This window comes from Oryctolagus cuniculus, chromosome 1 (assembly GCF_964237555.1).
Source record: "Oryctolagus cuniculus chromosome 1, mOryCun1.1, whole genome shotgun sequence".
Taxonomy (NCBI): Eukaryota; Metazoa; Chordata; class Mammalia; order Lagomorpha; family Leporidae; genus Oryctolagus; species Oryctolagus cuniculus.
In genome coordinates, this window is record NC_091432.1 from 137,458,397 (window position 1) to 137,471,739 (window position 13,343).

The 13,343-nt window shown below is 47.8% G+C and overlaps 1 protein-coding gene across 6 annotated transcripts in view; it reads left to right on the plus strand.

Annotated features, from left to right (window-relative positions):
• Window positions 1–13,343, plus strand: part of SPIN1 (spindlin 1) — a 73,464-nt gene that overhangs the window by 39,888 nt on the left and 20,233 nt on the right. For all 6 annotated transcript variants that reach the window (XM_051847543.2, XM_051847531.2, XM_070049310.1 and 3 more), the window contains one exon: window positions 12,923–12,971. In XM_051847543.2, coding sequence (XP_051703503.1) covers window positions 12,923–12,971 — 49 coding nt within the window. The remainder of the gene's footprint in view (window positions 1–12,922; window positions 12,972–13,343) is intronic.

A 13,343-nucleotide genomic window follows, 5' to 3' on the forward strand; every position in this document is an offset into this window, starting at 1 on the left:
GTGGGATAGGACTGGTATGAAATGAGGGGTTTGATGACCTATGTTAGACAAGGAAGGTTAGAGGAAGACAGGAAACTTGGGAGTTTCTGTGACCCATGTTGAAGAAGAGAGTTATGAGCCTGGTACTGTGGAGAAAATAAGAATTAATATTATCGATAGCAAGTACTATTGCATGTAGAGTTTTTCACATATTTTCCTTTAATGTTACCCTCTGTTTTTATTAGTTTGCCAAAGGTAGCCATATTTTTTTTCTTTTTAAAAAAGATTTATTTTTATTTGAAAGGCATAACTATAGCAAGAGGGAGAGAGAGGTCTTTCATCTGCCAGTTCACTCCACAAATGGCTACAACGGCTGGCACTGGGCTGATCTGAAGCCAGTACCCAGGAGCTTCTTCTGGTTCTCCCATGTGGTTGTAGGGGCCCAAGCACTTGAGTAATCTGCTGCTGCTTTCCCAGGTGGATTAGCAGGGAGCTGGATCAGAAGTGCAGTAGTGGGGACTCCAACCCAGCGCTCTGATACGGGGTGCTGGTATCTTAAGCAGGGGCTTAATCTGCTGTGCACATTGCTGGACTCAGAAGATAGTTTCTTGAGATCTTGCTTTGACATTGTGTTTATTTTACCCTCATGCTCAGTCCCTTAATTATAATGAAATTCTATGTTGGAAATACTTTCCAGTCAGAATTTTCAAGTTGTTACTCTATTACTTATCGTTGAGGTTCCATTACTACTATTTAGGGAACTTTGGGTATCATTTTCATTTCTCATTCTTTGTGTGTATCAAGTGGATTTTACCTCTTCTCTGAAGGCTTTTAGAGTTGTTGTGAAGCATTATGATAATTACATTAAGGAGAGTCCTTTTCACTCACTATTTCCAGGTTTTAATCTTTAGAGTAAGTTTTTAAGCAATGTAAAATTTACTTCTTTGATCATCTCCTATTTTCTGTCTTGTCTGGAACATCTTGCTTGGATATTAGGTCTCTTAGATCTCTGTCAGCCCTTTTCAATTACTCTTTGCCTGAGTCCTTTTTTTATTCTCATACTTGTTCTGCTGATACAAGTAGATTACATTTCTGAGCTTCTTCTGGATCTCCTACGTGGCTATAGGGGCCCACGGTCTTAGGCCATCTTTTCCTGCTTTCCCAGGCACATTAGCAGGGAATTGGATTGGAAGTAGAGCATCCGAAACTGTTGAAATCTTTACTTAGTATATACTAAGTTGATCTTCTGTGTATAAAGATAATTGAAAATGAATCTTGATGAAGAAGAATGGAATGGGAGATGGGATGTTTGTAGGTGGGAGGAGTTTATGGGGGTGGGAAGCCACTATAATCCAAAAGTTGTAGTTTTTTTTTTTTTTAAGATTTATTTATTTATTTGAAAGTCAAGAGTTACACAGAGAGAAGAGAGGCAGAGAGAGAGAGAGAGAGAGAGAGGTCTTCCGTCTGATGGTTAGCTCCCCAGATGGCCGCAATGGACGGAGCTGCGCCGATCCAAAGCCAGGAGCCAGGAGCTTCTTCTGGGTCTCCCACGTGGGTGCAGGGGCCCAAGGACTTGGGCCATCTTCCACTGCTTTCTCAGGCCATAGCAGAGAGCTGGATTGGAAGAGAAGCGGCTGGGACTAGAACCGGCGCCCGTACGGGATGCCGGCACTTCAGGCCAGGGTGTTAACCCACTGTGCCACAGCGCCGGCCCCAAAAAGTTGTAGTTTCAAAATTCACATTTATTAAATAAAAGTTTAAAAAAAAAAAGGAAGTAGAGCAGCCAGACTCAAACTAGCACCGGGGCATGCTGGTGTCTCAGGTAGTAGTAGCTTTACCTACTGCACCTCAATGCCGGCCCCAGCTTGTTGTATTTTGAAATTGAATAGCACTACATTGTGTGAACATTACCTATTAGTTTATTCAGTGGGCCATTTTTTAAAGCATTTGGATTCTTTCTACTCTTCTGCTGTTACAAATGACAGTTGTGACGAATAGTATTGTCCACATGTCTTGCCAGCGTTTTGCTTGGTAAATTTCTGAAAGTCAAGTTGATTCAGATCTTAAATGCGTATGTAATTTTGTGAGAATCACCAGATTCCCCTCTTAGAATTCTGTTCCATTTTGCATTCCTACCAGCAGCATGGAAGAGTCTTGCCATAAGTGTTTGTCAAGTATTTGAGTTGTGCTGAACTTATAGGTGAGAAATAGTCTTTCAGGGTAGTTTTATATATGAGGCTAAATGTCTTACAATGGCCTATTAGGACATTGTTATTTCCTCTACTTTTCTAAGTTCTTCTTATATCAGAGGCATTAACCTTTAGTCTGTGAAATGTTATTTTTCTTCTTTCACTTTGTAAGGTGTGGGTCATTTTCTTGGAGAAACTCTGGGGTCCCTGATACTTTTTAAAAATTTTAAAACTTTGAGGCCGGTGCTGTGCTGCAATGGGTTAACGCCCTGGCCTGAAGCACTAGCATCCCATATGGGTATTGGTTTGAGACCCTGCTGCTCCACTTACGGTCCAGCTCTCTGCTATGGCCTGGGAAAACAGTAGAAGATGGCCCAAGTCCTTGGGCTCCTGCCCCTGTGTGGGAGATCCAGACGAAGCTCCTGGCTCCTGGCTTCGGATTAGCACAGTGCGGCCAACTGGGGACTGAATCATTGGATGGAAGACCTCTTTCTCCCTCTGCCCTCTGCCCTCTGCCCTCTGCCCTCTGCCCTCTCCCTCTCCCTCTCCCTCTCCCTCTCCCTCTCCCTCTCCCTCTCCCTCTCCCTCTCCCTCTCCTCTCTGTATAACTCTTTCAAATAAATAAATGAATAAATAAAATTTTATTTATTTGTTTATTTGAAAGGCAAAATAGAATGACAGGGGCCAGCACTGTGAAAGAGTGCCGCCTGCAGTGCCAGTATCCCATACTGATTCTTGTCCTGGCTGCTCCATCAGCTCCCTGCAGATGTGCCTGGGAAAGCAGTAGAAAATGGCCCAGGTGCTTGGCGCCTGTATCCATGTGGGAGACCCCAAACAGCTCCAGGCTCCTGGCTTTGGATTGGCCCAAGCTCCAGCAATTACTGCCATCTGGGGAGTGAACCAGTGGATGGACGACCTATTTCTCCCTCTCTCTGTAACTTTGCCTTTCAAATAAATAAATAAATCTTTAAAAAAAAAAAAAAGGCAGAATGACAGTGGGAAAGAAATTTGCCGTTTGGTGGCTCACTGCCCAAATGGCTGCAAGCCCCTGCACCACAGCACTGGCCCCTTGAGGGCTTTTTTTCAAGTAGATATTATTTTTTCATGGTGTTGTGTTCACAGCAACATGGAATGGAAAGTACAAAAAGTTCCTGTTACCCCTTTTCCTCACAGATTTACAGCCTTTCTCACTGTTGGCATCCTACACAGTGGTAGATTTGAACTACACTGAATACGTCTGTCCTTATCACCCAGATAATGGGTGCTCCCTCTGAATGTTGTGCATTCTGTGGGTTTGGACAAATGTGTAGTAACGTGGATTTATCATTATGGTGTCACAATAATTTCGCGGCCATAAAAATCCCTGTACTCCACCTATTTACCCTTCCCTTCCTTGCACCCTGGCAAGCACGGATCTTTGATTATTGCCCTAGTTTTGCCTTCTCTAGCATTTCTTGTCTGATAGGAACTCTAAGGCAGCACTGTTGGGAGGGTTCCTTAGCTTCCTGAGGTTTCTGGCGGTGTCTCTTGTCTCATTTTAGGGTCGGAGGTACTGAGCAGCACAAATGAAGGTCCCACATAGCCATGGATACAGGCTCCGGAGTTCTGAGACCTAATCACATGACAAGCCTAATCATATGACTGGAAAAGGCCCCCAGGGGCCAGCGCTGTGGCATGGCGGGTAAAGCCACCGCTCGCGGTGCCACATCCCATATGGGCACTGGTTTGAGTCCGGCTGTTCCACTGCTGATTCAGCTCTCTGCTATGTTCTGAGAAAGCAGAAGATGGCCTAAGTCCTTGTGCTGCTGGCTCCTGGCTCCAGATCGGCCCAGCCCCCAGCTGTTGCGGACGTTTGGGGGAGTGAACCAGCAGGTAGAAGAGCTTGCTCCTTCTGCCTCTGCCTCTGTAACTCTGCCTTTCAAATAAATAAATATTTTTTAAAAAGTTATTACTGTGTACTAGGTCATCTAGATTTTTCCTTATGTTACCTGCCAGGTATTTTATAGTTTTACTTTTTACACTTAGATCTATGTCCCATTTTGACTTCATTTTTTTGAAGGTATATATAAGATCTGTGTCTAGAATCTTTTTTTAAAATTTCTATTTCTTTCCTTACCCATCTGTTCTTGTGTGTTACTTACTTTTTTCCCTAGAGCTTGTAGCATATTAATTATTTCAAATTCCTGTCCTGAACCTTCCAACATTCTGCTATTTCTGAGTACGGTTCTGGTGCTTGTTCTGTCTCTTCCAACTCTTTGCATTTTAATGTGCCTTGTAGTTTTTTTGTTGAAAGGCAAACATGATGTCTGCCTGACCAGCCTGTGAAGCACCTTGCCCAGAAACCAGCACTCATGTGTCTGGTGGGACATTGTGTGTGTTGGGGAAGATGGGGCTTTGACACCTGGTGCGATTCCAGTAGACCCTCAGTGACTCCTTTCTTTTGCCTTCTCACCTTCTTTCTGGTCTGCTCTCCAGCCTAAGGTGGTACAGGGCTGCTTCTGGTGGATTTGCTGCTGTCACAGACCCATTTCTTTACTGTTAACATCCTCCTGCCTCTGTCCCCTCCTTTCCCAGCACATGCCCACTTGCTGGGGGAGCAGGGCAGAATTGCTCTCCACACTCAGAGTCCCCCACCCCCATGTCTTTTCTTTGAACTACAGTTGTCAGGCTTCCAGACTGGCCATATAGTGCCTTTATTTAGTTAACTTTTAAATGTTGTATATGCGACATTAATACTGAAATACATACTTAGAAATGCACAGCTCACTGTACAGCAGATGATAGGGAGCCTCCCTCTGCCCTCCCCAGCCTCATTCCCCTCCACACACAGTAACCACCGTGCTGACTTTACCTTAAATAAGTCTTTTTTATCCCCCCCCCCAAATTTTTTTTTTTTTTTATTTTGTTTGTTTAAAAGAGTTACAGAGAAAGAGGAAGAGAGACACACAGACCTTTCGCCAGTTTGCCCTCTAAATGGCTGCAATGCTCCTGGTGCTGATCCAGGCCAAAGCCAAGAGCCAGGAGCTTCTTCTAGGTCTCCCACATGGATGCAGGGGCCTGAAGACTTGGGCTGTCCTCCACTGCATTCCCAGGAGCATTAGCAGGGAGCTGGACCAGGAGTGGAGTAGCCGGGACTTGAACCTGTACCCACATGGGATACTGGTGTTGAAGGTGGTGGCTTAACCCACTGTGCCATAACACAGGCCCCAAGAAATCTTTTTCCCTTCATACTTTTATCGTTGTAAGTGCACATTGCTGATGAATATTGTCTATACTGCTTTTTGCCGCATCTCATGAATTTTGCTAGATTGTATTTATATTTTTTTCCTTTCAAAATGTTTGAAATTTTCATTGTGATGTGTCTTTGAGCCATGGATATTTATAAGTCTGTTGTTTGGGAGATAGCGTTGTGGTGCAGTGGTTTAAGGCACTGCTTGCGTTGCTGGAATCCCATATCAGAGTGCAGTTCAAGTCCCAGCTATTCTGCTTCTAATTCAGCACTCTGGTTAACGTGCCTGGAAAGGCAGCAGATGATGGCTGAACTGCTTGAGTCCCTGCCACCCTTGTGGGAGACCTGGATGGAGTTCCTGGCTCCTGGCTTCAGTCTGGCCGAGTTATTGAGGCCTTCTGGGGAGTAAACCAGTGGATGAAAGACCTCTTTTTCTAGTTACACTGCTTTTCAAATAAAAAAATCTTTAAAAATTAAAAAACTTGTTTAATTTTCCAGATAGTATTTTATTATTATTCTAGCTTAAATTCTGTTGTGATAAGATGATATATTTTATATGAATTCAGATTCTTTTTTTTTTTTTTTTTTTTTTTTGACAGGCAGAGTGGACAGTGAGAGAGAGAGACCAAGAGAAAGGTCTTCCTTTTGCCGTTGGTTCACCCTCTAATGGTCGGCGCGCTGCGGCCGGCGCACCGCGCTGATCTGATGGCAGGATCCAGGAGCCAGGTGCTTTTCCTGGTCTCCCATGGGGTGCAGGGCCCAAGCACCTGGGCCATCCTCCACTGCACTCCCTGGCCACAGCAGAGGGCTGGCCTGGAAGAGGGGCAACCAGGACAGAATCCGGCGCCCTGACTGGGACTAGAACCCGGTGTGCCGGCGCCGCTAGGCGGAGGATTAGCCTAGTGAGCCGCGGCGCCGGCCTTATAGTTCAGATTCTTTTAAGTATACTGAGACTTGCGTTATGAGTCAGCATGTAACACATCTGGATGGTGCTTCTACGTCAGCTTGGAGAAGTGTGTATTTTGGCCTTAATGTTCAGAGTTCCATTAATATCAGCTAACTAGTTAGGTTGGCTGTTCATAACATTCAGGTCTTTTGATTTGATATTTTAAAGAATTGTTTATTATTAGAAAGGCAGAGTTACAGAGAGGCAGAGGCAGAGAGAGATTGGTATCTTCCATCCACTGGTTCACCCCACAAATGACTGCAATGGCTGAAGCTGGGCTGATCTGAAGCCAGGAGCCAGAAGCTTTTTCAGGGTCTCCCACTTCAGTACAGGGGTCCAAAGACTTGGGCCATCTTCTGCAGCTTTCCCAGGCCATAGCAGAGAGCTGGATCGGAAGTGGAGCCAGCTGGGTCTTGAACCGATGCCCATATGAGATGCTGGCACTGCAGGCGGCGGCTTTACCTGGTATACCATAATGCTGCAACTTTTAAGATTTATTTATTTATTTGAAAGGCAGAGATACAGAGAGACAGAAGCAGAAACAGACAGGTCTTCATGCATTGGGTCACTTTCCAGATGGCAGCAATGGCCAGAGCTGGGCTGATCGAGAGCAGGGAGCTGGGCTAAGCTCCACTCCCAACCTAATGGGATTGGCTAATTCCTACCTCACTGCCCGCCCCCTGGAAAAGGTATATCAGACCCCCTTCCCAGACACGCAGCCCTTTTTTCCCTTCACCGCCCCACCCCTCCGGTCTGCTGCATTTTCTCCAATAAACCCTTTCCCTCACCAAAAAAAAAAAAAAAGCCAGGAACCTGGAGCTTCTTCTGGGGCTCCTATGTGGTTGCATGTGCCCAAGGACTTGGGCCATCTTCTGCTGCTTTCCCAGGCACATTAGTAAGGAGCTGGATCAGAAGTGGAGCAGCTGGGGCTTGAACCGGCACCCATACACGATACTGACTCTGCAGGCTTTACCCATTGTCCACAGTGCCGGCTCTGCCCCCCTTCCCCCGTCTTTCTTTTTCCAAGAAGGTTTATTTATCTATCTATTTATTTATTTGAAAGGAAGAGTTGCAGTGAGGCAGAGGCAGAGAGGGAAGTTTTCCATTCGCTGGTTCACTCCTCAAATGGCTACAACAGCTAGATCTGGGCCAATAGGTCTCCCATGCAGGTGCAGGGGCCCAAGGACTTGGGCATCTTCCATTGCTTTCCCAGGCTATAGCAGAGAGTTGGATTGGAAGTGGAGAAGCCAGGACATGAACTGGTGTCCATATGGGATGCCAGCACTGCAGGTGGTGGCTCTACCTGCTACGCCACAGTGCTGGCCCCATGGCCCTTTTTGATTTTCTACATGCTTACATCAATTGTTGAGAAAGGAGAGTTAACATATTAAGTATCATTTTGATGTGTTCTTTTTTTTTTTTTTTTTTTTTTTTGACAGGCGGAGTTAGAGAGAAAGGTCTTCCTTCCATTGGTCACCCCCCAAATGGCTGCTACAGCCGACGTGCTGCACTAATCTGAAGCCAGGAGGAGCCAGGTGCTTCCTTCTGGTCTCCCATGCAGGTGCAGGGGCCCAGGCACTTGGACCATCCTCCACTGCCCTCTTGGGCCACAGCAGAGAGCTGGACTGGAAGAGGGGCAACCGGGACAGAATCCGGCGCCCTGACCGGGCCTAGAACCCCGGGGTGCCAGCGCCACAGGCGGAGGATTAGCCAAGTGAGCCTCGGCACCGCCTTGATATATTCTTGTCTGCAGTTCCATCAGTTTCTGATTCATGTGTTTTTATTTTTATTTATTTATTTGCAGAGAGGGTAACAGAGATCTTCCATCCACTGGTTAACTCCCCAGATGACCAGGGCTGGACGAGGACAAAGCTGGGAGCTAGGAGTTTGGGTCTCCAGATGTGGGTAGCAGGGGCCCAAATGCTTGAGTCATCTTCTGCTTTCCCAGGCCATTACAAGGAACTGGATCGGAAGTAGAACAGCCATGACACGAATGGACACGCATATGGGACACCAGCATCACTGGCAGTGGCTGTTCCTGTTAAACCACAGCACTGGCCTGCTTCATATATTTTATTTTATTTTATTTAAAGCTTTATTTATTTTATTTGAAAGGCAAAGTTACAGAGTGGCAGAGGCAGAGAAAAAGGGGTGTTCCATCCACTGGTTCACTCCCCAAATGGCCACAATGACTGGAGCTGTGCCTGTCTGAAGCCAGAAGCCATGTGGGTGCCAGGGTCCAAGCACTTGGGCCATCTTCTACTGCTTTCCAGGCCATCGCAGGGAGCTGGATTGGAAGTGGAGCAGCCAGGATTAGATCCGGTTTCCATACGGGTTGCCAGCACTGCAAGTGACAGCTTTACCTGCTGCTATGCCACAGTGCCAGCCCCTCATGGTCGGTCGGTCTTTCTTTCTTTCTTTCTTTCTTTCTTTCTTTCTTTCTTTCTTTCTTTCTTTCTTTCTTTCTTTCTTTCTTTCTTTCTTTCTTTCTTTTTTTTTTTTTTTACAGGTAGAGTGGACAGTGAGAGAGAAAGAGAGAGACAGAGAGAAAGGTCTTCCTTTGCCATTGGTTCACCCTCCAATGGCCGCCGCAGCCGGCGTGCTGCAGCCGGTGCACCGCGCTGATCCTATGGCAGGAGCCAGGTACTTCTCCTGGTCTCCCATGGGGTGCAGGGCCCAAGCACTTGGGCCATCCTCCACTGCACTCCCTGGCCACAGCAGAGAGCTGGCCTGGAAGAGGGGCAACCGGGACAGAATCCGGTGCCCCAACCAGGACTAGAACCCTGTGTGCCAGCGCCGCAAGGCGGAGGATTAGCCTAGTGACCCGCGGCACCGGCCATGTTTTTTAATATTATGTAATTAGGTTAAGGTGCATTTATAATTATGGCTTCTTGATTAATTGACCGTTTTATGAATTTAATTGTCCTTTTTAAAAATCAATTTTTTGGGCAGCAAGACAACCAGACAGAGCTCCTATCACTGCTTTACTCCCTGAATGCGTTCAGTGCCCAGGCCAGTGCCAGGGGCTGGGAGTTCAATCCAGGTATCCCTTGCAGATGGCAGGAACCCAAAAACTTGAGCCATTACTCTTGCTTTTCATAGTGACATTGGTGGGAAGCTGGAGTTGAGACTGTAGCTGCGAAGCAAATCCAGGCATTTTTATTTAAGTTGAAAGCATTCCCCCTCCTTTTTTTTTTTTTTAATGCTTTGTTTTATTTATTTGACAGAGTTACTGAGAAAAAGGAAGAGATTAGAGAGAGATCTTTCATTTGGTGGTTCACTCCCCAAATTGTTGCTACAGCCGAGGGTGGGCCAGACCAAAGCCAAGAGCCAGACTCTTCATCCAGGTCTCCCACATAGATACAGGGTCCCAAGAGAGTGGGCCATCCTTCACTGCTTTCTCATGCCATTAGCAGGGAGCTGGATAGGAACAGGAATAGTTGAGCCACAAACTGACACTCATGGGATGCTGACGCTATAGTCAGTGGCTTAACCTGCTGTGCCACAGCACTGGCCACAGGATGGAAGCATTCTTAACTCCTAAGGCCAAACTCCTGCCCCATCTGAAATATCTTTTTTCATCTGTGGCAATATTGGCTGTCCCAAAGTTAGTTTGTCTGATGCTAATAATCAGCCCTTTTCTTTATTTATAGTCTTTTAATTGGTCTAGACAATTTTGTGTTCTGAGTGTGTTGGGGCTGGAAGTCATACTTGTTTGGATATAGTGTTCTAGCAGTAAGTTGGTGTGCCCAGTTTTTATATATTTGTTTATATATATATATTTAATTGAAAGGCAGAGCAACACGGGTGCACACGCGCACACACACACAGAAATAGAGAGAGCACACTTCTATCTGTTGGTCCACTCCCCACGTGCCCACAGCAGCCAAGGCTAAGCCAGGACCCAGGAATTCCATCCAGGTCTCCAGGCTGGTGGCAGGGGCTCAATACTTGAGCTATTGTCTGCTTCCTTCTGGGTGTTCTAGTACAGGATGCAGGTGTCCTGTGTGGCGACTTTGCCTGCTCTTCCTGGTTTGCCTATTTTGTAGTATGTTGAGGTGTATTCCTTTGTCACGTGGCTTATGTGGTATCTGACAACAAATGAAGCTGGTGTTATAATCGTTTCCCGGTATTGAATGTGCCTCCTATTCAAGCAGAGGAGCAGGTAGAGAGAGATCTCCTGTACACTGGTTTGTTCGTCACATACCTGCCACTGTGGGGCTGGACCAGGCTCGACCGGGCTGGAGCCAGAAGGTCAGAACACAGTCCCTCCTACTCAGGAGCAGGGACCGAAGTACTTTAGCCAGCACGTGATGCCTCCCAAGGTGTGCATTAGCAGGAAGCTGGAGTTGGGAACAGATCTGAGACTCATTCTGATAAAGGATGCTGGTGCCATCCCAAGTAGCCTCTTTACCACTGTGGTACTCAACTCACTCCTGGTTGCTTTTAAGTATTCTCTGTATCAGTGGCTCTCAGAAATTTGACTAGGAAGAGCCTTGGTGTGGTGTCCTTTGATTTTGACCTTTGTAGATTATTGAAGTAGCAGAAAGACAGAAAGTCACATTAATACAGAGGACTGTCATCTGCTTGTTCACCCGCTGAATGACCACAACTGTAGGAGCTGTGCTGGACCGGGCCAGGCCAAAGCCAAGAATGCAGTCCAGAGTGTGTCCTGTATGGGCGACAGGAATCCAGTTACTTGCATCACTGTACACACCTAGGGTCTGCTTTATCGAGATGCTGGGCTACAGATCTGGGGCTGGGAATCAAACCTAGGCATGCAGATGTGGTGGTTTTTTTTTTTTTTTTTAAGATTTATTTATTTTGAAAAGCAAAGTTACAGAGAGAAAGGGAGAGACAGAGATCTTCCACCTGCTGGTTCGCTCTCCAGATGGCTGCGGAGGCTGAAGCTGGCCCGGCAGAATCCAAAGTCCAGGAATTCTACGTGGGTCTCTCTCATGTGTGGCAGGGGCCCAAGTACTTTTGCCGTCCTCCACTACTTTTCCAGGTGAATTATCAGGAAGCTGCATCAGACGTGGAGCACCTGGGGCTGGAACCAGCACTCATACAGGATGCCTGCATTGTGGCTTAACCATATCGTACCACCACAATGCTGGACCCCTGATGTGGGTCTTAACTGCCAAGGCCCCCCCCCCCCCCTTTAAATTTTATTTATTTGAAAGGCAAAGTTAGAGGGACAGAGTGACAGGACAGATCTTCAGTCTGCTGGTTCACTCCCCACAGTGGCCACAAGAGCCAGGGCTAGGCCAAGCCAAAGCCAGGAGTTTCATGCTAGTCTCCCATGTGAGTGCAGGGGCCCATCTTCCACTGCTTTCCTAGGCGCATTAGCAGGGAGCTGGATTGGAAGCAGAGCAGCCAGGACTCGAATTGGAGCCCATATGGGATCCTGGTGCCTCAGGCAGCAGCTTTACCTGCTATAGACAGCGCTGGCCCCCTGATGTGGGTCTTAATTGCTAGGCCATTTTTTTTTAAAAAAATCTTCGTTTATTTTCATTTACTTGAAAGGTAGAGGAAGAGTGAGTGAACAAGAGAGCTGTCTTCCATCCTCAGATTCACTCCCCTGAGTCTCCCCACTGACAGGGGGTGGTAGGCTGAAGCCAGGAGCCCAGGACTCCATCTAGGTTTTCTGTGTGGGTGGCAGGGGCCCAAGCACTTGAGCCATCACCTGCTGCCTCCCAGGGTCCATCAGCAGAGGATCGTAAGCCACTTTTCTGCACATCTAATTTTGGCTGGGGTGTTGGACATTTCAAACGTTGTATTGTTGAGTATTGAGACGTTTGCTGCTGTCCTGTAAAGAATGCCAAGGTTTTTTGGGCAGGAGGTGTTGAGGGTGGATCCAAGGCTCCCTCAGACTTCCTAGGAGGGCTCCCTGCTCTTGGAGGGTTCGTTGTTCGACCCAGGTGGTGAAGAGGTGGGCAGATGGAGCTGGAACAACTCTTTTCAGTCTGTGCTTTCTCAGAATTCTTTCTATGCAGACTTGTGCTTGGCCAGAGCCTTAAGCCCACCTGCCCTGAGACTTTGGGCATCATGTCTGCCACCCCCAGGGGCCCCCTCCTGCTGCGCTGTGTTGCACAGTCAGCCTCACTCCCCTCCCCGACTTGGTGAACACAGGGGTGTTCTTGGCTCCTGCTCCATGTATCGTCGTCCAAAGCCTGCTGTTGGGGTGACCGCGGGGCCTTCCTGTCCCTGGTCCGTCCCTAGGTCTCAGAGACCCGTGCTTTGTGCCTCTCCGGTCTCTGAATCCAGGGTTCTTGAATTTTGTCCCATTTTCGAGTTCCATGAGAGCAGCACAGGTCGTGTGCCACTTAGTACTCTGTGGCTAGGGTGGCCACTCATTTCTTCATGGTTTTTGTGAGTGTGATTCTGGTTCTGGGTTTTCGTGGCCCATCTGGGGCTGAACTGGGACGCGTGCCCCTTGTCCTCCCGGGACCTCCTTGGGTCTCCTTTCAGAGAGTTAGCAACGGTTCTTAGGCGTGGGCTGTTCGCAGTTAGCTTCTTCATGTGAATTCTGAGCTGTTGGATGCAGTTTTCCTTGACTGTAACTCGCCTCTCTTCCAGGCCATGCTGGAGTGTCTGCCAACATGATGAAGAAGCGGACGTCCCACAAGTAAGCCGTTCTGAAACCTGCTTTTGGATCGCATGTTGGGCCCTGGGGCAGCTGGCGTGTGGGGTCACTGAGGAGGCTGAGGGAGGGGTTCTCGGCTCAGCAGCCCCGCGCCTGGCGAGTCACTGTGTGCAGTCACGCCCCCTGGCTGCAGGGAGCCGGCTCTGCCTTTCACCCTGAGAAGCCTCTGGGTCATGACCCCCTTCCTGTGTGCTGGGAGCTGGCCAGCTGTGGGAGAGTGGCAGGCCCGAGGGCACGTCTCCTGCCTCTCCTGGGTTGGGTCTGCTGTTGGATAAGGAGCTCCTCTGGCGCTGAGACCATTTCTTATGTGGGGCGGGGCTCCCAGCATCTGCCACCCTTGCTGCTTTGTCATAT